The sequence below is a fragment of the Symphalangus syndactylus genome, chromosome 2, assembly GCF_028878055.3.
Source record: "Symphalangus syndactylus isolate Jambi chromosome 2, NHGRI_mSymSyn1-v2.1_pri, whole genome shotgun sequence".
Taxonomy (NCBI): Eukaryota; Metazoa; Chordata; class Mammalia; order Primates; family Hylobatidae; genus Symphalangus; species Symphalangus syndactylus.
In genome coordinates, this window is record NC_072424.2 from 59,493,751 (window position 1) to 59,518,343 (window position 24,593).

The following is a 24,593-nucleotide window of genomic DNA, read 5'->3' on the forward strand; positions in this document are numbered from 1 at the left end:
CAGAACTAGGTCCAAATTCAAGATCTGGCTGTAGATCAGGCTACACAGAGCAGAAGCTTTAGAGTCAGTCATGGAACAAGTACCAATGGAATGGAAATAGGAATAGTTAATCACTGTCTTTAGGACATGGGGCTTTTGAAATGGGCCAAGAAAGTCAGGCAGGATTGAGTGGTTGTAAGTATTGGCTTGGCCTTCCTCAGGCCCAGAAGACCAGGAAGAAGTGATTAGCCATGGAGACTATACACTTCCTCATGGAAAATGCTTAGAGAGAATTTGGTTTGGTTCAGAAGAAACTCCATATCCTCCTTCATCAACTATACTTGAAGTTGAGTTGATGGCAGCAGAAGTGTGATTTCAAACCCCCTTTACTAGTGAAGAGAAAGCATTCCCTATTTCCTCTACTGAGTTAGAATTGTTTATGGGACCCTATGGGGCAGCCTGTAGATGATTCCATGTTCATTGTGCACAGTGGGGTTGGTCTGGGACTTGTCACAGACTGATATTGGAGAATTGGAAAGGCTAAAGAAAGACATTTCAGTATTATAATGAAGGTCCAGAATTAATTTGGAGGCCAGAGGGACCTAGAAAAGAAAATAAAAAAATGAGAATTACAAATGAGTGGATCTTTGCCATTGGTAAAAATCTGGGTCACTTATAGCTGTATTTTTCCATCTGTGCTTTTGTCTGTGGGCTTTGATAGCATAGTTGTCTAATACGTGTTTCATCATCTGAATCTGACAATAGATATCATTCCAGAATACAATTGTTATGTAACAAAAATTCTGTATGTTGGAGAAAAAAGTCAACCAACACAATTTTAAGCTTTGTATGCCTTTTGTTTGCAGGGAGTCAGGCATAAACAAGCATTTGTCATTCGATTCTTCTAGTGCATTTCCAGCATACTGTGCCTTGGGCATGACACATCAGAGTCTGATGTTTATCTTTTATTACCTGCCAGACCCCTCTGGAAAAGCCTCCATGGAATTCATCATCTGCAGTCTTTGTTGTAGGTACACATATAAATACATGTTGAATGCATTTGTTGAGGATATTGTGGTTTCTAAAGCTGAACTTAAAAAGTGTTGAGATGAATAATGAAGAGGACCTTCTGCAGGAGGTATGAAGCTAATCATTAAAATGTTTTAACCAAAATATTGACAGTAAATCTTTTTTAAAAAATGTCAATTATTTGAGTGCCAGTAAGAATAAGGGCAGCATAATTATACTTGTTATATGTCCACTTTGGAAAAGTTTATGAAGAATTGCCCTTCTGTACTACACAGTGAGTTTATAAAGATAATAAAAACTAAACAATTCAAAATATTCATCTAGGAAGCTCATTTGGTTTGAATAATCATTTAAGTTCAATAGGCACTGAGTTTCAGAAGCATAAGTATGCTATAAAAATTTTATTTCTATTTTGGTTGTTATTGAGAGAATAATCTTTGTTTTTCTTAAAGCTTTGACCTTATTCTAATAAATATGCTTTGAGATTAAATGACTGAAGGTGGAAACCTGTTTTCAAATTATATTTGAAAGGCACAACATGAATAATGATAGCCACTTGTAGGGTCTAGCATATATTAAAATAATCAGTTGTCAACATATGACATTTCTCCTCACTTCTTAATGTGTGTGTACCCAACCTTCACTCTTGTATTTCTGATCGACCATTTTGAAAGACTGAAGTGCAGACTTGGAGGCAAGCTGTGGTAAAATTTGGGAGGATGTGAGTTATGTTTAGTAGGTTAAGAAAATATAATACAAGAAGCATACCTACTATGTGAAGAGTGCAGTGGAAGACCAGTGCATTATGTATGAAATAGTGGCATATAGAGAACAAACCTGGTCCCCACTTATGCATGTAGTGGAGAAGATAGCTAACATCTAAGAATGGGTTCACTGATCTGTATAGTGAATACAAGCAGTTGTTCTGAAATAGAGTCAAGAACAAATGCACTTTCCATAAGGAAACTAGGCAAGGCTATGTGAAGAAGGGATTCCCTGAGGAGGAGCTGTGGCTTATCCTGTACTGTCATGTCACTGTTGTAGGCCTCAAATGGTGGACATGTTTATGTGATTATAATGAATTTAGCTAAAAGTAAATTCATAGCTGCAAATGAAAGCTTATAGAAAGAAAGTAAAGGTAATTAGCATATACATCATTAGCTTTTTGGGATTTTGATTTCTAACTATGTAACTTCTTGGACTAGTTTTACTTACTACTTCTGACCCCATGGCAGAACTCTGCTTTCTTCCCCAGCTCCCACAATTTTAGCCCAGGATTCCAGGTGATACAGCTCCCAAGAAAGTCCTTAAAAGCCATGCCCTCCTCAAGGGCAGTCTAGACCAAATGTTGATTGTTTACTCTTAGCAGAGCAGAAAAATGAACAATATGATTTTTAAACTGCACAATTATCACAGCAGGAGACATTCTCTGTCTTTTGAGGAAAAGTTCCTTCAAAGTTGGAATAGAGCATCGTATTTACTAGATGTTATAAAGGTGAATCTTGGCTGGCCACTTGACCCAACTCCAATGAGTAAGCTCTTTTATACTCCCCTGTATAGGGTCACATTCTCAGGAAGTGAAAGAATATGGAAGGACGGAGAAAGATGACATGTGACATTCCTTTTCCAGCTAACTAATGTTTGGAAAAGGACAAGATTGGGTTCCATGCTAGATGCTCTGGTAATGTGGGCAAGAGCAGCATGAAGTTAACTACAAAACACAGCAGCTGAACAAAAGCTCAGTGGATTCCGAAGGGCAGATTGTGTATATGGAGAAAATCCCTCAGAATACTTACTTCCCCAACCTGAACAAATTCTTTGTCAGAATATTCAGTAAAATGAACAGTTATTAATCTTAGATTTGGTACTTCCCTAAAGAATATTTTACTGAGATTCTGTATTTAAAACAATGCTGTACAGTCATGCATTCAGCCACATTCTTAGCAGTGGCAAACAAAAAATAGATTGAAAACACATTCTTCTTAAAGTAGATCCTATGGGTGTATGAAGTTGTGAAACTGAGTGAAAGAGTAGCATATTATAACAATTAAAATCTGTTTATCAAGAACCTCGTGTGTGGTGCTGAGCTGGGTAATATGTCAAGTGAGGAAGATCTATTCTCCATCCTGCAGATGTTTATAAGTCAATACAGAGAACACTGACACAGGTAGACACAGTTCTGACGTTTCCATATCGCAGAAGGAATGAATGCCATCTGGGGTGAAGTCAGATACTCATCCTGCTCTGCAGCCTGTATCTGTTGGAGGCATGAAGTGCAGCCCCATGGGAGGCTCTACCTGACCTTCTAGAGGCTTGCTTCAAGAGGCTAGAGATTTACCTACCCCAGCTTTCCCTGCTTTATGCTATTGTCTGTGTGACTCTAGAGACTGCCTGATTCTTGTTTTGTATTTTCCATTTGTTTTGTCTCTTAGAATTCAGAAGATTTGTCTTCTGAAGATTTCAAGGTTTATAGTTCATTTTATAATTATTTACCTCAAACCTACCTACTTGCAGTGTATCAGCTAGCTCTCCATTTAAGAAATCTCCATGGAGAGACAAGACCAAAATTCGATTTGAGTTTCAAGGGCAGTGGGTTAAGCTTGCACTTCCTGAAATCAGAATGCCTGCATTCTAATCTTGGCTCTGCTACTTACTAGCTGTGTGACATGGGGCAAAGTATTGGACTTCTCTGTACCTCACTGGGACATTAATAGTGCCTACAGGAAGGGATTTTGTGGAGATTAAATGAGTTAATACATGTAAAGTGCTTAGAACTGTGCTTACAATATAGTGAGAACTCATTAAAAAGGAGTCATTCATTACATATACTTTATTATGTTGACCTCTACTAGCTCTCCTGTTTTCATTGTTACAGCCTTAAAGAGTTTTACATGTTTTCCTTTACATGATAGAATTTATTTGCTTATGATAGTAATGATAACAATTATATATATCTTTTTACATAAACATATATCCGTCCACTTCTAGCCTATTAAGGCTTTCCTAAGGCACAATGACTAGAACTATTTTTAACAATCAGTTACAGGCATATTATAATTTTTTTAAAGGATAGAACACCTTCCCCTCTCATATTTAAAGTATTTTTATATTCATATTTGCAGTATTTTTATATGCTGCAGCAGCCCATTAGCTGATATCTTCACTAACAGTTCCATAATATTCTTGGATCTTTTTTCATACTATATTACAGAGCCCATTATCATAAATATATATTATATATTCATGAACATTTAAATTTTTTCTACATGTCTTTTTACCTTTGCAACATTTTTGTTGCTTTTCTGCTCACCCACAAAGCCTTCACAAATTATTTTTGTCCTGTCTACAGGGATAAATATATTTTTAGCCATACGATCTTAATTTCTCTAAAAAATACAGAGAATTCTTTTTTGATCTACTTATGAACATATTAAATAAAACAAAACTTTTTGCTTCCTTTATTATTTTAGTTTTCTTTATTATTTAGCTTCATATTATCAAAATCACATGGTGTTAGACCTTTGTAAAATTATGTTTTTCCTTCTCTGAAAATGTTTCGTTAGGTATATTTTTCTTGTGCAGAACTTCTATTGTGGATTTTGCATAACTTGCCCACAGAGGTGAGATTTGTTTATGGGTTGATGCCACTGTCGACTATTTGCCAATTTGTTAGGAATAAAAACGAGACTCATAGCTTTTCATATGGGAGCAGCTATATCATTTACATTCTGATACTTCTTTCACACAGAGCTCTCAATAATGATCGTTGCTCTATCATTCTTGGCCACATGGGAATGTTCCACCTAATCTGCCACCTTAGGTCTAGGTTATTCTCTTGTAAAAGTGGTGAGGATTAAACAGTTAGAAAGTGAAAATTTGATCGTAGAAGTGGAAATTAACCAGATTGACCCTGACATTTGGCTAATCTCCCCACAAATGTGCTTGAAGATGAGAAACTCAACACTTTGACAAATAACTCATTCCATTTTGGGCCCATTATATTAAGTAAAATTCTGATTCCTTGCAAATTCCAAGAAATTTATCTGGATTTTCCTTCTGTGCTTTGTTTGACTTCAAAAGATAGAGATACTATTGAACTCTCACTTGAAATGTGGAGTTTTTTTTTTTTAAGACTTGGATTTCCTTAGTTTTCAGTATTTTGTCACATATAAAGTTTGTAAGTAGCATGAAGAAATGAAGTAAGAGTTGTAAACCACACATATTTGAATTCTGCTAGGTTCTAGGTATGAAGCCAGGCAAGTTGCTGCATTTATCAGATCCTCAGTTGCCTCACTGAAACATATATATATATATCTATCTATATATATAGATAGATATATAGAGAGTGAGAGCATGCATACACACACACACACACACACACACATACAGAGAGAGAGAGAGAGAGAGGGAACATTTTAGCTATGCTTCAGAAAAGCATGAGAAATAATGTTTTCTCAGTATCTTAAGTGGGGTAATCATAACCATGGGGAAAAGGCCTGATATCGAGGATAACTACTGTGAAAAAACCCTAAAGAAAAGGTAAAATTTATAGAGTAAAGCTACAGAGGCATTGTAGAGCAGCCTTTCACCAGCACAAGCCCATCTAAGTAAAGAAGCACAGGTCTAAGCCTTCTAGAGAAAACTTTGAAGAAGTCCATGCCATATTTCATCTAGGAAAGCTGTTTTGACTGAATCATCCTACTGGGTTACCATCAGATTTTGTTGACATCCAAAGAAGTCTCATTTAGAATCTTTTATAAAGGAGAAGTCTGAGTATAAGTCCTTTCTGGCCTTATACTTCAACATGGTAGGTCTTGGTTGTAATTAATTAGAAATTATTTACTCAATTACTACTTTATGCTAGGCCATATATTAGGCACAAGGATACATCTAAATGCCACCTTCTAAGAATCTTCAGTCTTTGACATGTTCTTTTTGTTATCCTTTCCTGACTTGACTTCCTATCCCATCTGTCTTGGATTCCATATCCCATTATTTTAGCATCTTCCTTGCCCAAATCCTCAACTTATTTTTGTCATTGTCCTTCTGAGTTTGTGACCTCATGAAACCTCAAACCATGGTGTCTTCACATTTTCAGCTGAGCTTTGCTAGAGAAAATAATTACCTGTGCAGATTGGTGTCACTTTAAACTTTAAAACCTCCAATTCTTTCTGGGCCCTTGATATTTTTCTTTAATGAATCGGCTCTTTCTCAGTTTCCACTATAACTATGTCAAACAATTTCCATTCTCCTTAAGCCTTCAGTCTTCCATATTCCTACTCTATCTGAACACTTCTTACCCTAAAGAGAAAATTGGAAGCACCACAACTCTCCACCTTTTCTTATTCAGAATGGATAAGATAGATTAAGGTTTAAAATCAGTTTTAGATTGAAATTCTGCCATTTATTGGGAGAAAATCTTTCTGAGGCTCCGTTATCTCATCTGAAAGGCACTCATGAAACGTTAACAATTCTTTGCTTTCTCTCTTTCTCCTCCTGATAGTCCTCTTCCTCCTCCTCATTTTTTCTCTTCCTTCCTTGTCTCAGTCAGTTTGGGCAGCTATAACAAATTGCCATACGTTGGCTGGCTTAAATTACAAACATTTATTTCTCACAGTTCTGGAGGCTGTAAGTCCAAGTTAAAGCCTCTGGAAGATCTCGTATCTAGTGAGGCCTCACTTTCTGGCTGGTAGATGTACATATTCTTGTATTCTATATGGTGGAGAGCAGAGAGAGAGGAAGTAAGCACTCTTCTATTTTTTTCCCCCATAAGGGCACTAATTGTACCATGAAGGCTGTAGCCTCATGACCTAATCACCTCTCAAAAGCTCTACCTCCTAACATCATCGCATTAGGTGTTAGGGTTTACTATATGGATTGTGGGGGACACAAACATGCCGTTCTTAACTCTGCTCTTTCTTCTAACGATGTACCCCTTTTCCTTCCTCTGATAGAGGAAAATGTATTAAAGTTAATTCCTTTATTTCAATCCCAGATTCCATCTTTTCTGTCCTCCCAGGGACCTCCCTTTATTTTTTTTCTACTCTCTCCTACATCTCCTTTTTTGTTTCCTTTCATTAAGCAAGTATTTATATATGTATATATGTATGTATGTATGTATGTATTTTTGAGACAGGGTCTCACTCTGTTGCCCAGGCTGGAGTGCAGTGGTGCAATCTTGGTTTACTGCAACCTCCACCTCCCAGATTCAAGTGATTCTTATGCCTCAGTCTCCCGAGTAGCTGGGATTACAGATGTGCACCATCATGTCCGGCTAATTTTTATATTTTTAGTAGAGACGGGGGTCTCCTTATGTTGGCCAGGCTGGTCTCAAACTCCTGGCCTCAACTGATTTGCCCACCTTGGCCTCCCAAAGAGCTGAGATTACAGGTGTAAGCCACTGTGCCCAGCTGTCTTAGCATTTAAATATATGCAAGTCTTCTCTACCTAAAAGCAACGTAAACTTTTCTTGAGCCTCTATATACTCCCCTGGTAGACATCTTTTCTCTCTTCTTTACTTCATACTTTTGAGTTGTATTTCATATTTTCATTTGATAATATTTCTTGTGTGCTTACTGGGTGTAGATCCTGGGCTAAACAACTCACATTCTTCTTCAACTCACTGGATCTAGCTGCTGCTCACATGCTTCCACCGTGACTGTCCTTACCAAGGCCTCCAGTGAATTGGGTTGCAAAACACAATGAACAAGTATTAATTCCAACCTTATTTATCATTTCAGCAGCATGGTCCATTGGTACTTCCTTTTTATGTTTACTCATTAACTATGGTGGGTTTTCAGTTCTATTTATTTATTTATTTTTACTGTGCACCATTTAAATGAACGTCTCAGTTCTCTTTTACATCTCTTATTTTCTCAGTCCCTGTTCTTTCCCTTAAAAATTCCAACCACTGTCAGGGCTATTTTTTCCTTCCATTTTGTCTTTTACATTTTGACCCTTATGGTCAATGCTTGCTGGTCACCTCTAGATGACACAATCACCTTAGATTCCATATGCCCAAAACAGAACTTATAATTTCCCTTCTCAAGTCTTTGCTTTTTGGGTTTCCTAGTCAGAAATGTGGTTGTCATTTTTCAGTCCTCTGTCTCTGACACTTCCTATATCCAGCTAGTTACTAATCTGCGAAATCCACTTCCCAAGTATGTCTGCACTATGCTCATTTCACCCCCTACTCCAGAGCTGTTCTCCTACTTCAGATCAATGTAATCTCTACTCTAGATTACCCAAGTGGGTATTAGAGATATAAATAGTTCCTTGTTTTATACTATCCTGACCTAGCTGTAGTGTTTCTCAATTCTACAAGGGATAATTAAGTGTATACTTGGCACTTAAGAGATCATAATGCTTGGGACTAAAGTAATTAATGCCTTTTAGTTTGGAGAAAAAAAACTTATACATGAATGAAAGCTCTACTTTAATGATACTGAAAGTTTTTTAATGAAGCATTAGGTGAGATCTCCAAAGGGATACTATATAATTTACCAATTATAATGAAGACAACATAGCTATGAGTTATTTGAAGAGGACAGGAAGTTTAATAAGGATTCTGCTTTCGTTGGAGACTTAAGAACATCAATCATCAATTAAAGATAGAGCTACCATATATGATTCAGCAATCCACTACTGGATATATATCCAAAGGGTGCAGAATCAGTATGTTGAAGAGATATCTACACTCCCATGTTTATTACAGCATTATTCACAATAGCTAAGATATAGAATTGACCTAAGCATCTGGCAATAGATGAATGGATAAAGAAAAAGTGATATATATACACAATGGGATAGTATTCAGCCTTTAAAAGGAAGGAAGCCTTAAACAGGCAATAATGAGCTTAGCCCACGCATTATGATCCCTTAAGTGCCAAATAAAATTTTCTGTCATTTGTTAAAACATGAATGAACCTAGAGGACATTATATTAAGTGAAATAAGCCAGACACAGAAAGACAAATACTTCATGATCTCACTTATATGTGATGTGTAAAAAGGTTGAACTCAGTGAAGCAGAGAGTAGAATGTGGTTAACAGAGGGTAGGTGGTGGAGGGATTAGGGGGATGTTGGTCAAAGAATAAAAAATTTTATTTAGAAAGAGGAGTAGTTTCAAGAGATCTACTGTACCACATGGTGACTGCAGTTAATAATAATATACAAGGGGTCTCAAAAAGTTCGTGGAAAATGCATATTATAAAAACTGTGTGTGGATTTTAAAATCGTTTTGAACCAAAGTAAATTCATGCTAACTTGTTATGACATGTCTGAACAGGATATAGTTTGAGGCACTAAGCATAGGACATCAGTTTGAATAGAGCATCTATCAGCGCAGCATGAATTCTGCTAAAATCAAAGCAAGAATGAACATCAAATTTATGGTGAAGCTGGGGTGGAAGAATGGTGAAATCCTTGATGCTTTATAAAAAGTTTGTGGGGACAATGCTCCAAATGAATCAGCAGTTTGAAATGGGTGACTCTTTGAGAAGAGATTAAACAATGTTGAAGATGGAGGCTGAAGTGGCAGATCATCCACGTCGATTTGCCCTAGTTGTTCATGTTTTGATTGAAGACGGCTGGCGATTAACAGCAGAAACAATAGCCAACACCATAGACATCTCAATTAGTTAAGTTTACACCATTCTGACTGAAAACTTAAAGTACGGCAAAGTTTCTACTTGATGTGTGTCAAAACCATTGTACCCAGATCAATTGGAGATAAGAGCAGAGCTTTTAGTGGAAATTTTAAACCAGTATGATCAAGATTCTGAAGCATTTCTTCAAAGAATTGTAACAGGAGATAAACATGGCTTTTACAGTATGATCCTGAAAATACTGCACAATTACAGCAATGGCTAGCAGGAGGTAGAAGTGGTCCAGTCAAAGCAAAAGTGGACCAGTCGAGAGCAACAGTCATGGCAATTGTTTTTTGAGATGCTCAAGGCATTTTGCTTGTTGACTTTCTAGAGGGCCAAAGAATGAGACCTACTTATTAGGAAAGTGTTTTGAGAAAGTTAGCCAATGCTTTAGCAGAAAAATGCCCAGAAAACCTTCACCAGAGAGTCCTACTTCGCCACGATGATGCTCCTGCTCATGCCTTTCATCGAACAAGGGTAACTTTGTGAGCATTTTGATGGGAGATCACAAGCATCCAGTTTACAGCACTGATTTGGCTCCTTCTGTCTTCCTTTTGTTTCCTAATCTTACAAAACTCTGTAAAGGGGATTCATTTTTCGTTAGTTAATAATGTAAAAAAGACTGCATTAATATGTTTACATTCCAGGACCCTCATTTTTAAAGGGATGCACTAAATGGCTGCTATGATTGCTTACAAAAGTGTATTAACCTTGATAGAGCTTATGTTGAGAAATAGTTTATATTTTAATCTTTTAATTCCATTTCCATGAACTTTTTGACACACCTTCATATTGTATATATAAAAATTGCTGAGAGAATAGATTTTAAGAGTTTTCACCACAAAAAATGGAAGATAATATGTATCCTAATAGCTTGATTTAGCCATTCCACAATGTATACATATATCAAAAGGTTATATTGTATACCATAAACATATATAATTTTTACTTGTCAATTAAAATTAATAAACATTTTAAAAGGAAAGGAGATCTGAACCACCTTTTGTAGCCCTTCTGTCCCCAAATAAGAACATTAATCATTTTGTAATGGATGGCTACATCAAACCATCCTGCAGGTTAATTTTTGGTTGTGGCCAGAAAAGTAGGTAACTGTCTTATCAGGACAGGCCAGATAATCAACAGGAGCCTAGGAAAGAAGGAAACAGTGTGGCCCCAAGAAATGATAAAACTAGTTTTGTACAGATGGAGATAGGGTTTGTATGTGAACATTCCCAGCTGCGAAGGCTGGAGAGATTGTTGAGAGGCTGGATTATGTAGAGCCTTAGAGAATACCAATTTGAGTTTTCCCTGAAGGTGAAGGGAGAATTGTGGAGGTATTTTCAGCAAAGAAATAACAAAACCAAAATTGTGCTATAGAAAAATAACATGGCAGTAGTATGAAGGATGAATAGAAGAAGGATAACATTGGATGTACAGAGAATGGTTAGAGATTGTTGGTCAAAGAATACAAAATTACAGTTAAATAGGAAGAATAAGTTCAAGACATCTAATACACAGCATTGTGGCTATAGCTAATAATACACATTCTTGAAAATTCTAAGAAAGCAGATGTTAAGTGTTCTCATCACCAAATGATAACTATGTGAGATAATGCATATTTAATTAGCTAGATGTAACCATTCCATAATGTATACATACTTTAAAACATTATGTGGTATACCATACATACAATTTTATCTGTCAGTTTAAAAAATTAAAGGAAAACGCCAAAAAAACCCCATCAGACAATCCTATAAAAATGGGCAGTTTTAGAAAGACACTTCAAAAAAGAAGATATTAAAAAAAATTGTGTCAATCCAGGTGACAAAAGATGGAAAATGGAAGCACTTTATTTTTTTCTTTTTGAGACAGAGTCTTGCTCTGTTGCCCAGGCTGGAGTGCAATGGCGCGATCTCTGCTCACTGCGACCTCTGCCTCCCGAATTCAAGTGATTCTCCTGCTTCAGCCTCTGGAGCAGCTGGGATTACAGGCACCCGCCACCACACCCGGCTAATTTTTGTATTTTTACTAGAGGCGGAGTTTCGCCATGTTGGCCAGGCTGGTCTCAAACTCCTGACCTCAGGTGATCTACCTGCCTCAGCCTCCAAAGTGCTGGGATTACAGACGTGAGACACCGCGCCCGGCCAGAAGCGCTTATTTTTAAATGGTAAATCACTTGAAAAGAATTGCCCCGTGTATTTAACTCTTTCTACTTTCTCGTATGCTACTTTCACATTTTTACTATTATAATGAAGGCAGCACTGAACATACATGACATATCTTGGATTATTTTCTTAAACCAAGTTGCTAGGAATAGGAATACAAGGTTAATAGGTACAGATATTTTTAAAGTAATTAATACAAGTTTATGATGTAGCCTTTGAAATAACACTTCTGTAAATATTTTAAGCACATTTTCTTTTTTCTTTGAAGAACACACTTAAAGGTAACTGAAGGCACATTCTTTCCTCTTTGACATATTGTTTTTAGTTTGATAATTATCGATCCCTTTTTCCACTATTTCTAACAGAGGTTAAAACTTGATGAAATTTTGTTTTGCTTGTTTGCGTTTTCATGCACCTCTGTCATTAACAAAATCAGATGTTTGGTAAATGCATTGATGGCTACACCTCAGACTATTATACAGCGGTCAAAAAAAGTTTTTTTTTTTTTGTATTGACATTAAAAAGGTAACTGTTAGAGAAAATTAAAAGTAAATCAATAAAATCCGTGATATTTAGAACCTAAATAACACATTATTATATTGGAAAGACATTTATTAGGTAAAATTAGGGTCTACATTTAATGCTTGGCAGTATTCCTTTAGGCTAAGCGTTTTTTAGTTAATTTGATCAAGTCACTGAGTTGAAATGCAAAATGATAAACTTATATTAAACCATATAAACACCATTTCAAAAGAATCACCATGGTGAGAAAAACATGAATTATGAAAATGCCTTGTAATGAACTTGAATGTAAGAAGGAAACATTTTTTATGGCCATTCCCATGTATGAGACAAAAAGCCATCTGACGAAAAGATAGTGGAAACATTTTGGAATTGTGAAAAGCTGCTCTGGTGAAAATATCAAAAGAATGAAAATCAACCTGTTGTAGTAGAAATTTGGGATTGTCCAAATTAAGCATGAATTAAATGTGTATATTTATGCCATGCAATCAAAATGAAACTGCATATCTGTACTGACGCTCATGATTCTTCCAGCCTGGTTTACCTCACTCCCTATCTTCAGCTGAAATGCGCCCTCTTCTGTTTAAGGTTGGCCTATCTGAAGACTGAAATACTCTGCCTGTGTAGTAATAGCATTCCTGTAGAGTCCAAGCCAGGGTATTTGGGTCACACTGCCCTACTCTGAGAATTCTCGGACTGCTTGATATGCCTTCATGATTCTGAGAGGTTCCCCTATTTTATTGTGTTTAGAATCTGGAGCTTCTTAGATAAGGGAATAGTGCCTGACCCAATGAAAGTCACCTCTAGGCTGGCCAGGGCCTGTGAGGTAATCTAGAATGAGTTATCTTTCCACCAGAAATCCTCAGTAATGCATGGTGCCCGGGTAATAATTGTGGCTGACCTCTGTTTAGTACTTACTATGCATCAGGCATTGCTTTTCCAACATAATGGTGCAACCAGGGAGAGCTGCATCACTGAGTACTTGATAAATGGTCAAATATTTCTAAACTGATTGGTAAACAGTGGCTAACAAGAGCTTCTTAATGGTCCACTCTACCCAAACTTTTCCACCTGTCCTAGCACTTCCCTGGGGCTCTTGGACCCGTCCACAGCCCGTCAATTAAGGAGTTAAAGAACTAGTACCTGGCCCTACAGGCCCTCCTGGACCTTGCTACAGCTTCCTAGCACCCCAGCAATGGTTGGGAGGATATCCTGGTGACAGTGTTCATTAAGAGTGTGCCAAGTACTTGGTGCTCTGGAGCCAACTGGCTGGGTTCAAATCTGAGCTTTGTCACTTATGAGACTTGTGAGCTTGGGTTAGTTGATTAGTCTTTCTTTGACTCAATTTTTCTCATCTCTGAACTAGGATGGTAATGTATTTATCACATGGGATATTTTTCAGACTAAATAAATAAAGACATGTAAAGCATTTAGAAGAGATCTAGCACATAATAGGCACAATATAAGTGTTGGTTATGTTTATTAGATGTACTAATGGCTAAGTATTTTCACCATCACCCTTTAGTACCACACTAGATACCACTGTTGGGGAAAAGACAGGTGGTCACTGCTGATACAGTTGTGCCTCGTATCCCTAGAGCTGCTGCATATTCTGAAGAGCATTCCGGTAGTCTTGAGACCTATTTGTGTGGTAGTTGAGAAAGTTTATTTCTTTACTTCTTACCTTATATTTTAAATCAATTGACAGTATTTAAGAATCATGAAATTTCACATAAAAATCCAGATTTCTGGCATTTTTTGAAAATTTGTAAAACTGGCAACATGAGGGCCACGTTTTAATACGGCAACAATTTTCTTTTTTTTTTTTTTTCTTTTTTCTTTTTTTTTTTTTTTTTTGAGACGGAGTCTCGCTCTGTCGCCCAGGCTGGAGTGCAGTGGCGCAATCTCGGCTCACTGCAAGCTCCGCCTCCCGGGTTCACGCCATTCTCCTGCCTCAGCCTCTCCGAGTAGCTGGGACTACAGGCGCCCGCCACCACGCCCCGCTAATTTTTTTGTATTTTTAGTAGAGAAGGGGTTTCACCGTGGTCTCGATCTCCTGACCTCGTGATCCGCCCGCCTCGGCCTCCCAAAGTGCTGGGATTACAAGTGTGAGCCACCGCGCCCCGCCTTAATATGGCAACAATTTTCTGGACTCTGGTGTTGGCTCCTTCCTGGGAAGGGGTATCAACTACTGTGTTTGCCCTCCTGCCCATTGTGTTTTTTTGTCATCTGTCTGGTATTTGAGTTTGCTCTCCTTGAACCAGGCTAACCTAAGCATATCTCTTTCTTTGCAACATGGAGGCCCTTAACTGCCACAACAACACTTTATTGCCTCTACTAGATTGTAATATTCTTTGTGAATCATGTTTTAGGTTTTGTTTATTTTTATGTCTTTGATTTTGCCTTATCCATAGTAGGTTACATCCTCACTCTTGGGACTAATGAAGTTTAAACTGGTGGTGATGTGACTTAAGATGGGTTTTGCTTTTATACAGAAAAGAGTTATAAAAATACAATTGAAAAAGAATATATAATTGAAGAAGTTGAACAAGTTTTATGAGTTACACAGATCACATTATATAATAAAAACAGAATTCCATTTAAGTCAATTATCAAGCTATGGTGATGTAGGAAGCACCTCAAATAAAATACTTAGATTTGAATTCCTATTCTTCCTCAGATATGACCTTGAACAAATTACCTAACCCCTGTGGGCCTATTTCTGCTTTGGAAAAAATGTAGGTAATAATAAATATTCCCGGTATGTTGTGGATATTTGATAAAATATAAAATATTGTCTGGATATGGCAATGCTTTTAAAATGTTAATATTTTTAAAGGTATTGTTTTAAAGACTTTATTTTTTTGTTGTTGAGACAGAGTCTCACTCTGTTGCCCAGGCTGGAGTGCAGTGGTGCAATCTTGGCTCACTGTAACCTCCACCTCCTGGGTTTAAGTGATTCTTATGCCTCAGCCTCCCAAGTAGCTGGGACTACAGACACATGCCACCAAATCTGGCTAATTTTTTGTATTTTTTGGAGAGATGGAGTTTTGCCATGTTGCCCAGGCTGGTCTTGAACTCCTGGCCTCAAGTGATCCACCCACCTCAGCCTCCCAAAGTTCTGGGATTACAGGCATGAGCCACCCCACCTGGCTGGATATTATTTAAAAGGCTTTAGGCAAATTAAATTTAACAGAGTTTAATTGAGCAAAGAATGATTTGAGACTTGGGCCTCCCTGAGAACCAAAATAGGTTCAGAGCGACTCTGGAGCTGCCACATTGTTGGATAACATTTATGGACAGAACAAGAAAAGTGATGTACAGAAGACAGAAATGAGTCACAGAAACAGTTGAATTAGTTACAGCTGGGAGTTTCCCTTATTTGAACATGGTTTGAACAGTTGGCTGCCTGTGATTGGCAGGCATCTGAAATTCTAATTGGTACAGGAGTAGGTTATAGTCTGTTTATAAAGTTCTAGGCCAAACTTAAGATATGTAAGGATGTAGCTTTATGTAAACAGTTCCCCCCTTTGGGTCAACCTCTTAAGATTGAGAGGTTGACTGAAACCTGAGGCACTGACGTCACTCTCCCACCATTGTAAATAGATTTATTTGGTCTCAAACTCCACTGGGAAATAGCAGTACAGTGGATTTTGTAAGGTGGGAATATGGAAACAGAATCAGAGAAAAATAACCTGATTGTTTAGGTTAATTTTTTGTAAGGGTTAGAGCAGAGGGGACTTCTTTATTATGCTGGTATCTCCTGTTTTCAGAAGAAAAAAAAACTGTTCTGTTTTGGAATCTATCTTCTTCCTTAAAGTTTCACTGCGATTATGTTGTATTAGCATGAATGATTTTGTTTTGATTTGGTCTGTTCTGTTGGGGCCTAATGCAAGAGTTCAGTCCAGAACAATGGTCTTCCATAATTTTGTTTAACAACTCTCTTCTTTTGGTCAGGTTCTCACCTAGATGAGAGTGAGCAAAACTTAAGGCTTTGGTGCTACTTCCTATTACCATTATTTTGGGTTTTCTGTCTTAGCACATTATTGATAGGTTATAGGGTCCTCACGATCAGGCATTTCTTTGAGATTTTGTCATTCCAGTCAAAGAGACCATCTGACATTCTACACATGGCTGTCTGCAAACATTTAAAACTTTGAAGAGAACATAGCATACCAGGGAGAATGCTATTGTGACTGTCAGAATGATAATGATAATGACTACTATAGTGACTGGCAGGAGTATACCAAGAATTTGGAGTATGCTCCTTAGCCAGGGTTCCTACTAATCAGCTAAAATTAAATAGATCAAAGAATAAGCCAGATGAAAAGTCCACGTTTTAATTAAGCACCCTGTTCATTAATCTCTTGTAATTGAATCTCTACAAAATCCATTGTATTTATTCATGTACAATAAGAAGTGTAAGCCACTGCACAGATTTCTCCCTGTTCAGCCTGTAGGTGATCTAGAGCAGTTTTATTATCTAGCACAACTTTAGCAAGAGAATTTAAAGAAGTCTGCTGCACAGCCACAGGTTTTGCAGTAAAATCTGCTATACAGACTACTGTAAGGGATACATTTCTAATCATTACCTCATTTATTCCAAGCCATAGAAAAAGGGAACTAACAAATGATGCCATCTAGAAAGGTGAAGGCCTCCTGGCAATGTTTTATTTAACCTAGGATGTACGTTAAGAGAAGTGGACTGATGTTCTGTTTCGAGCTCATTATGGAGTAACAAAGGTGTCATTAAAATTCCTAGCCTACACTGGCCCTTCATCTTGCATCCATCAAGAGATAAGGTTGCTCATGTATAAGGTTGTCTGTGAAATCTAACACAAATAAAAATATACTCCACACACAGGCCCCTTTTCCTACTGTGTTGTTCAAAGAGGCGTGAACAAGGCAAAAATTAAGAAAGGTTAAGAATCTTATGATGGGAGAGAAGTCTTGTTCCATGATCTTGGGAAAGCTTTCTATGTCTAAGATGCCATCTGCTTCAAGGGAGAAACTTCTCTGGTTAGCTTTACCTTCAGGTCTCTAACAAGTGTTTGGTTTCAAGAGGCTGGATGGGCCTTCTAAGTTGTAATATTACAGACTCAAGGTTCAAGGTCCCAGCATTTTACTGCAGTGTGGGTGGCAAGGGAAATCTTTCTCTGATGATGTTTCCAGAAGGCCCAGTCTCTAAGTTTTAGACCATGAAGGGTTTGACTGTACCTGGTCAGTGGATCATAAAAAGCTCTTTTTACCTAATGAAAATACACTTTGGCACAATGCATTAAAGCCTGCATTGTAGCATTTAGTCATATAAGAATTTAGGTGCAGAAGATACATAAGGTTCTATTATTAGAGGCTTTACAGTGACTATTTCATAAATGGTCAGCTCGTGTTTTGATTGGAAGAGGAACTGATTGTCATCAGTCTGCAGTACCTTTGACCAAGACAATTCAGTCCATTCAGTTAGATTTGCCTAATGCTATTATAGCTGTAACACCTTATGTTTTACAACTTGTCCAGTGAAACAAGTACCTTTATTCTTAGAGATTTCTCTAGGAATGTTCCATGAGAGAAACATGTTTCTTGATAACCGTTAAGCTATTTTAGCTATTGTTATTGCATTAGCCTTCTTGCATGAGAAAGCTTGTATATAACTAGAAAATATGCATTACAAATGACAATTGAATAGAAGCCATCTGTAAATGTTCAAATGGCCCATCAAGTAGCAAAAATGTACCTGAAGTTTTTTTTTGTCTTCCTAGGATTATGGATTTGACAAAACAAAATAAACCACTTTGGCAACTTAGAATAGTCATGACACCAGTATATTTTTAAAAATATAATTTGGATGCAATCTCGGCTCACTTCAACCTCTGCCTCCTGGGTTCAAGCAATTCTCCTGCCTCGGCCTCCTGAGTAGCTGGGATTACAGGCGTGCACCACGATGCCTGAATAATTTTTGCATTTTTAGTAGAGATGGGAGTCTCACCATATTGGCCAGGCTGGACTCGAACTCCTGACCTCGAGTGATCCACCTACGTCGGCATTCCAAAGTGCTGACATTACAGGCGAAAGCCACCATGCCTGGCCGAGTGTAGAGCTTTCAATGATGGACGTTTTAATTACTCGAGAAGGACCAGGCAGCTCTCCAGACTCTCCATGAGTCCACACTCGACACTGAATTTATATTATCTTAAATACAAATTTTGTTTCTTCAATTTAGGTGCATAGCACTGCTTATTAAATGGGTTATTGTAGGCAATTTGACTTGAACCATAAATCTCATTCAAATTGCATATTTTAACAACATCGGTACTGGCTGATCTAGCATGGAAATCTGCCAAAGTATTTCCTTGGTATTCAGTTAGTTCTTGTGCTACTTAAGTTGGCAAGTTTATAAACTGGTCAGCTTCTTCATTAGAGTTTTTAGTATTCCTATCCCGTCCAAATGTGTATCATTCTAGAGTTATCAGAAACCTGTATTCAAGAGTGTGTGTGAGCATTCTTTCAAACCTTTCCATGAACCTCCTTGAGGACACAACATTTTAGGATTTTACTCGATTGTGATGAGCTTTCAGAAAGTTCATCAGAATTAATAAACTGCGAATAAGACTTAAAATGGTTATGGTTAAAGATGCAATTGACAAGGAAATTTGGCTGTTTCTGTATCCTATAATAATTTAACATAAATAAACATAATTATTACTGATAACATATACTAAGACATATCAGAATATTAGGAGTCACATATAATTTTGAAACACATATTCATAATATATTCATAAAATATAACTCAGAGAATGTTAAGTACTATTTATTTTACGATGCTTTCCATTTTATTTAGCATACCAAATAAGCCTATTTATTGTCTCTTTTTTGGATGCTTCAGGGACTTTTTGGAACATCCTAAAGTTAGTTTGAAGTGAAAAAGACTTAATTTTAGAATTTGAAATTTGATTTTAGGAAGCCTATCAAATATGCCAAAGGTTTTAAACACTATTAAAATAGAGTCGCAGATTACGGCAAAATAATAGTAATTAATTTAGCCTAACTGATAATTAAAAGGTTTTCAAAAGCAAAAATCCTTATTCGTTGATGAAGAGGAGACTCAGTTTTCCAAATAATCAAAAGACATAATAAAGACAGCATAAAACAAAATCTGTCTCTCCTCTATTTTTCTTTGCATTTTACTCAAAAGGTGGATGAAAATCTTTCACTCTTATTAATACTACAATAAATTCTTTTTTTTCTTTACTCTCTTTTAATGTATTATTGATGTTTCTATATTTCCATTTCTCAAAGACAAGATAACAAGCAAAACAAACACATACAGGCAAACAGATTCAGAAGACAACATCAATTTTGTTAGAGATAACATAGAGAAATTAAGTGAAATGACATGTAAATATTTGAAAGGATCTGGTAATATTTTAAGATTCTCTACATTAACAATGTTTTTAAGTTTTGTTTTGTTTTAAAGCTATTTAGACAATAGATGGGGAATCTGCTATCACTTAAGAATGTTCATCAGTTCTCTACATATATAACACACAAGAGTTCGACTTACTCCACATCCTTGTGTGTAATTGATACGGTATTTTTCGTGGCTTTTCTAATAGATGTGCAGTGGTATGACTTTTTTTTTTATTTTTTTATTTTTTTGCACACAAAACAATAAACATTTTCTAAAAGTACATACAAACAAAAAGATGCATATCAAACACATTAGGAAGGTTGCACATGGGAAGACGGGGAATAGAAATGGGGAGTGGGAATTAAAGAAAATAAATGAGAGAGGGACTTTGTATGGATCAATGATAATAACTCAATCCTCTATTTGACAAAGAAGAAGGAGAAGGAAGAGGAAGAAAAAGAAAGTGGGATAAAGGATCAGAAAGGGAGGAAAATAGAAAAAATTAGAGTATGACTCCAGGGTAGACCTGTTTTGTTGTTGCTTGGTTGGTTGGTTGGTTTGTCAGTTGTATTTTTCATATGTTTCGCCATGTTGGCCAGGCTGGTCTCGAACTCCCAGCCCCAAGTGATCAACCCGCCTCGGCCTCCCAGAGTACTGGGACTACAGGCGTGAGCCACCACATCCAGCCCCCACATTGCTTCTGGCCTCTGTGGTAGACCTCCCAGACGGGGCGGCCGGGCAGAGGCACTCTCCACATCCCAGACGGGGCGGCCAGGCAGAGGTGCCCCTCACTTCCCAGAAGGGGCAGCCGGGCAGAGGCACTCCTCACATCCCAGAAGGGGCGGCCGGGCAGAGACGCTCCTCACTTCTTCCCAGACGGGGTGGCCGAGCAGAGACGCTCCTCACTTCCTAGACGGGGTGGTGGCCGAGCAGAGGGGCTCCTCACATCCCAGACGACGGGTGGCCGGGCAGAGACGTTCCTCACTTCCTAGACGGGGTGGTGGCTGGGCAGAGGCGCTCCTCACCTCCCAGACGGGGCGGCCGGGCAGAGGAGCTCCTCATAACCCAGACGGTGGTCGGCCAGGCAGAGACGCTCCCCACCTCCTAGACGGGGCGGCGGCCGGGCAGAGGCTGCAATCCCAGCACCCTGGGAGGCCAAGGCAGGCGGCTGGGAGGCGGAGGCTGCAGCGAGCCAAGACCACGCCACCGCACTCCAGCTCGGGCAACACCGAGCACCGAGTGAGCGAGCCTCCGTCTGCAGTCCCAGCACCTCGGGAGGCCGAGGCGGGCAGAGCACTCGAGGTCAGGAGCTGGAGACCAGCCTGGGCGACATGGCGAAAGCGCGCCTGCAGCCAATGGAGAAAAACCCCGGAGGCGGGGTGGCGCGCGCCGGGAATCCCAGGTAGCGTGCAGGTAGGAGAGTGACGGGAGCCGGACGCAGGGAGCGCGCAGCGAGCCGAGTGTAATCCAGACTGGGCCACAGAGGGAAGAAGAGAGAGAGAGAGGTTTTTAATGACTAACAAATTGAACATCTTTTAAATATGCTTTTTTGACAACCATAACCCTTTTTGGTGAATTATCTATTCAAGTTTTTTGGCCATTTACTAATGAGCCATTTGTTTTCTTCCTATTTATTTAGTTTTGAGACTTGGTTATATCTTCTGGATACAAGTCTTTAAGTCAGACATGTGATTTGAATATATATTTTCTCATTCCATAGCTTATCATTTAATTTTTTAACAGTATCTTTTAAAACATGTTAAATTTGAAAAAAACAATTTTTAAGTTGGGTAAGACGATTCCTTTATTATTTTTCGTTTCAAAGGAGAAAACAGAATTTTACTTTTTTTCCCTGTGAAGTTTGCAGAGAAATATGAATTTTACTTTCGTGTTAGAATACAATCAATACTACTGCTAATTTTAAGAAAACCTTATAAACAAATACATTCACCTTCAATCAGCTTTTGAACACACAAGATTTCCATAATCATTTTTATAGCCTCTTACATTTTTTTCTATTTTCCCCCAGCCTTGAATAGCCATTTAATTTTATTTATATCATTTTTTCATTTTGAAAGAACCTTTAAATAACCTCTAAACTAGACAAAATTATTTTTTCTCAACAAACACATTTTAATTTTCTCATCAAAAACAATCTTGCTTTTCTTGTACACTTTGCAAATAGAATTATTTATTTTATTGTATTTATTTTTTTTTAAGACAGAGTCGTATTCTGTCACCCAGGCTGAAGTGCAGTGGCGCAATCTTGGCTCACTGCAACCTCCACCTCCCAGGTTCAAGCCATTCTCCTGCCTCAGTCTCCCTACTAGCTGTGGTTACAGGTGTGCATCACCATACCTGGCTAATTTTTGCATTTTTGGTAGAGACGGGGTTTCACTGTGTTGGCCAGGCTGGTCTCCAACTCCTGACCTCAAGTGATGCTCCCAGCTCGGCCTCCCAAAGTGCTAGGATTACAGGCATGAGACACTGTGGCCAGCCAAATTATTTACTTTAGTAGTTATAATTACATATATTAACTTAAATTTTAACTCTTAGTAATTCTAACTTCCAGTGTAAAACCTAGGAAGTAAATGATTTTGAAGTGTTTTATATCAGTATCTGCAGATAAAAACCATTTCATAATTGTGTAGAAAGATGTTTCCTCAATTATTTTTAATAGATCTAAATATATTTACATTTTCAATATCATATAAAAATAAGATGCTAATGCATAAATTTATGTTAATAATACTTCGATATTTTAACTTCTTAGAAATGACTCATATTTAATGAGTATTTATTTCTGAATTTATTCTTATTTTTTATTTTTATTTTTTGAGGTAGATCTTGCTTTCTCACCCAGATTGGAGTGCAGTGGCATGATCTTGGCTCACTGCAATTTTTGACTTCCATGCTCAAGTCATTCTCCCACCTCAGCCTCCCGAGTAGCTGGGACTACAGGCACACACCACCATGCCTAGCTAATTTTTATATATTTTGTAGAGTTGCATCTCACCATGTTGCCTGGGCTGGTCTCAAATTCCTGGGCTCAAATGATGCTCCCACCTCAGTCTCCCAAAGTGCTTGGATTATAGGAATGAGCCATTGCTCCTTTCCCTATTTCTGAATTTAACACGGCTTTAAGAGTTTAAGTTTCTGAAAATAATTTTGAAAAAATAATATAGGTATTCTCCCTAATGTCCTGAGTGGCACCTAGGATGGCTAGGAAGGCCAGGGCCCATCTGGGTCCGTAATTTACACACCAGGTGTAGAGTCAAGGACTGAGGACAGAGCTGTGAAAAGGATGTCTGGAGGATCCAACCCCTCTCAGCATGGCCAGCAGGCAAAGCTGGAGGAGGAAGGGCAGGGCCATATTGGGCTTGGCTGTGCCCTGCTGCTGGTGGCCCAGGTACAGTGGACATACATGTCTCCAGGCCTCACCATGACCACCTCTCCAGGCCTCAGAATTCAAAGGCTCAAAATCAAAGACATAAGCTCACAGTAAGATGTGTGAAAAGCTTCAGGGAAGCCCAGTAGCCAGGCTTTTCAGTGTCGGCTTACAGACAATCAAGCACATATCACAATTTGACAGAAGCAGCAATTTTATGACCCTAAAACATATAGCAAAAACAGCATAAACTTTTCTGACCAGTAGACCCAGAAAAAAAAGTCTGAATTATATTTAGTATTGACATTTCTGAAGACATTCCTATTTTATTTTGCCAACAATGTAAAAACTTGCTTCATTTGCCAAATATTATATAAGATCAGAAAGAAATATCTGATACACGTAACATATATAGACATATAGACAGATACAGACAAGAGCAGAAGTTAAAATTTTCAGAAAAATTTTTCATTTGCTAGTTTCCAAATAGTTTTTCTTTCCCCCAGTTCAGACTATCAATATTCCAATTACCTGTTTCATTGTTCTAAGCAATTGTTAGCTAGAAAACCCTAAAATTTCACTTCTAAAGGGATGACTTTTAGGTAAAACAAGGTAGAAATGTTATCTCTCAAATGCATACAGCTGACACTTTAGATCTAAATATTGTACCATCTTTTGCCCAAATCAAGAAGGGAGGATGTGGATAAATGCCCAGTTAAGACAGGATGGATAGGAAAAGGTACTTTAGACGTGAGACTTGTTACATAAATGTAAGTCAATGATAACAGTCTCTAGTAACTTAGTCTTTCCTCTCTTCCTACTGCACAGAGGCAGACACCCTTAAAAATGGAGGTTTCCTTTATACATGCAAATTTCCTTTACAAATATGTTTCAAAATAGCCAGCTAAATGCCAGAAAGGTGAATTTGGAGACCAGTTTAGTTCAATAGGCAGTCTTTTTAAGTTAGCCACTATTTTTTAGCTAAAATTACTGAGTTCAGGTTGGAGCCTATTAATTAATAAGGCCAGGAAATAATTCTCTATGTGTGGACTCAGCATGGATAGCTCTGAAAAAGAAAAAAGCCTACTTTACTTGAGGGCCTACCTTTCATGAACACTTTATATAATTCTCTTTTTATCTCTGGGGCAGGATAGTAATTAAGCCAAAAGATTAGCAGATTCAATTTTTCTTATCAATTAGTTGCTTAAGCTTTTTGTTTGTCTTTTGAAAGGCTTTTGAAAGAGGCAATAGAAATATTAACATTTTTTAGAAGATTCTGCACATCAATAGGTGTCCCTGGATATACCTAATTTGGGATCCTTCATTTTTAAATGTACTTCTTAAAGTGTGGTGTTGGTGTTGTTTATTTGGAACATTCCCCTATAATTTTAAATTATCTTTATAAGATTTTGCCATTTTTGTAAGTATTTGCAGCTTGTGGGACCTAATAA

The 24,593-nt window shown here is 37.8% G+C and overlaps 1 protein-coding gene across 2 annotated transcripts in view; it reads left to right on the forward strand.

Moving 5' to 3' along the window:
* Positions 1-1,047: 1,047 nt before the first annotated feature.
* LGSN (lengsin, lens protein with glutamine synthetase domain) overlaps positions 1,048-24,593 on the forward strand; it is a 46,433-nt gene continuing 22,887 nt past the window's right edge. For both annotated transcript variants that reach the window (XM_055243247.2, XM_055243255.2), the window contains exon 1: positions 1,048-1,117. In XM_055243247.2, coding sequence (XP_055099222.2) covers positions 1,088-1,117 — 30 coding nt within the window. In that variant the 5' untranslated portion in view covers positions 1,048-1,087. The remainder of the gene's footprint in view (positions 1,118-24,593) is intronic.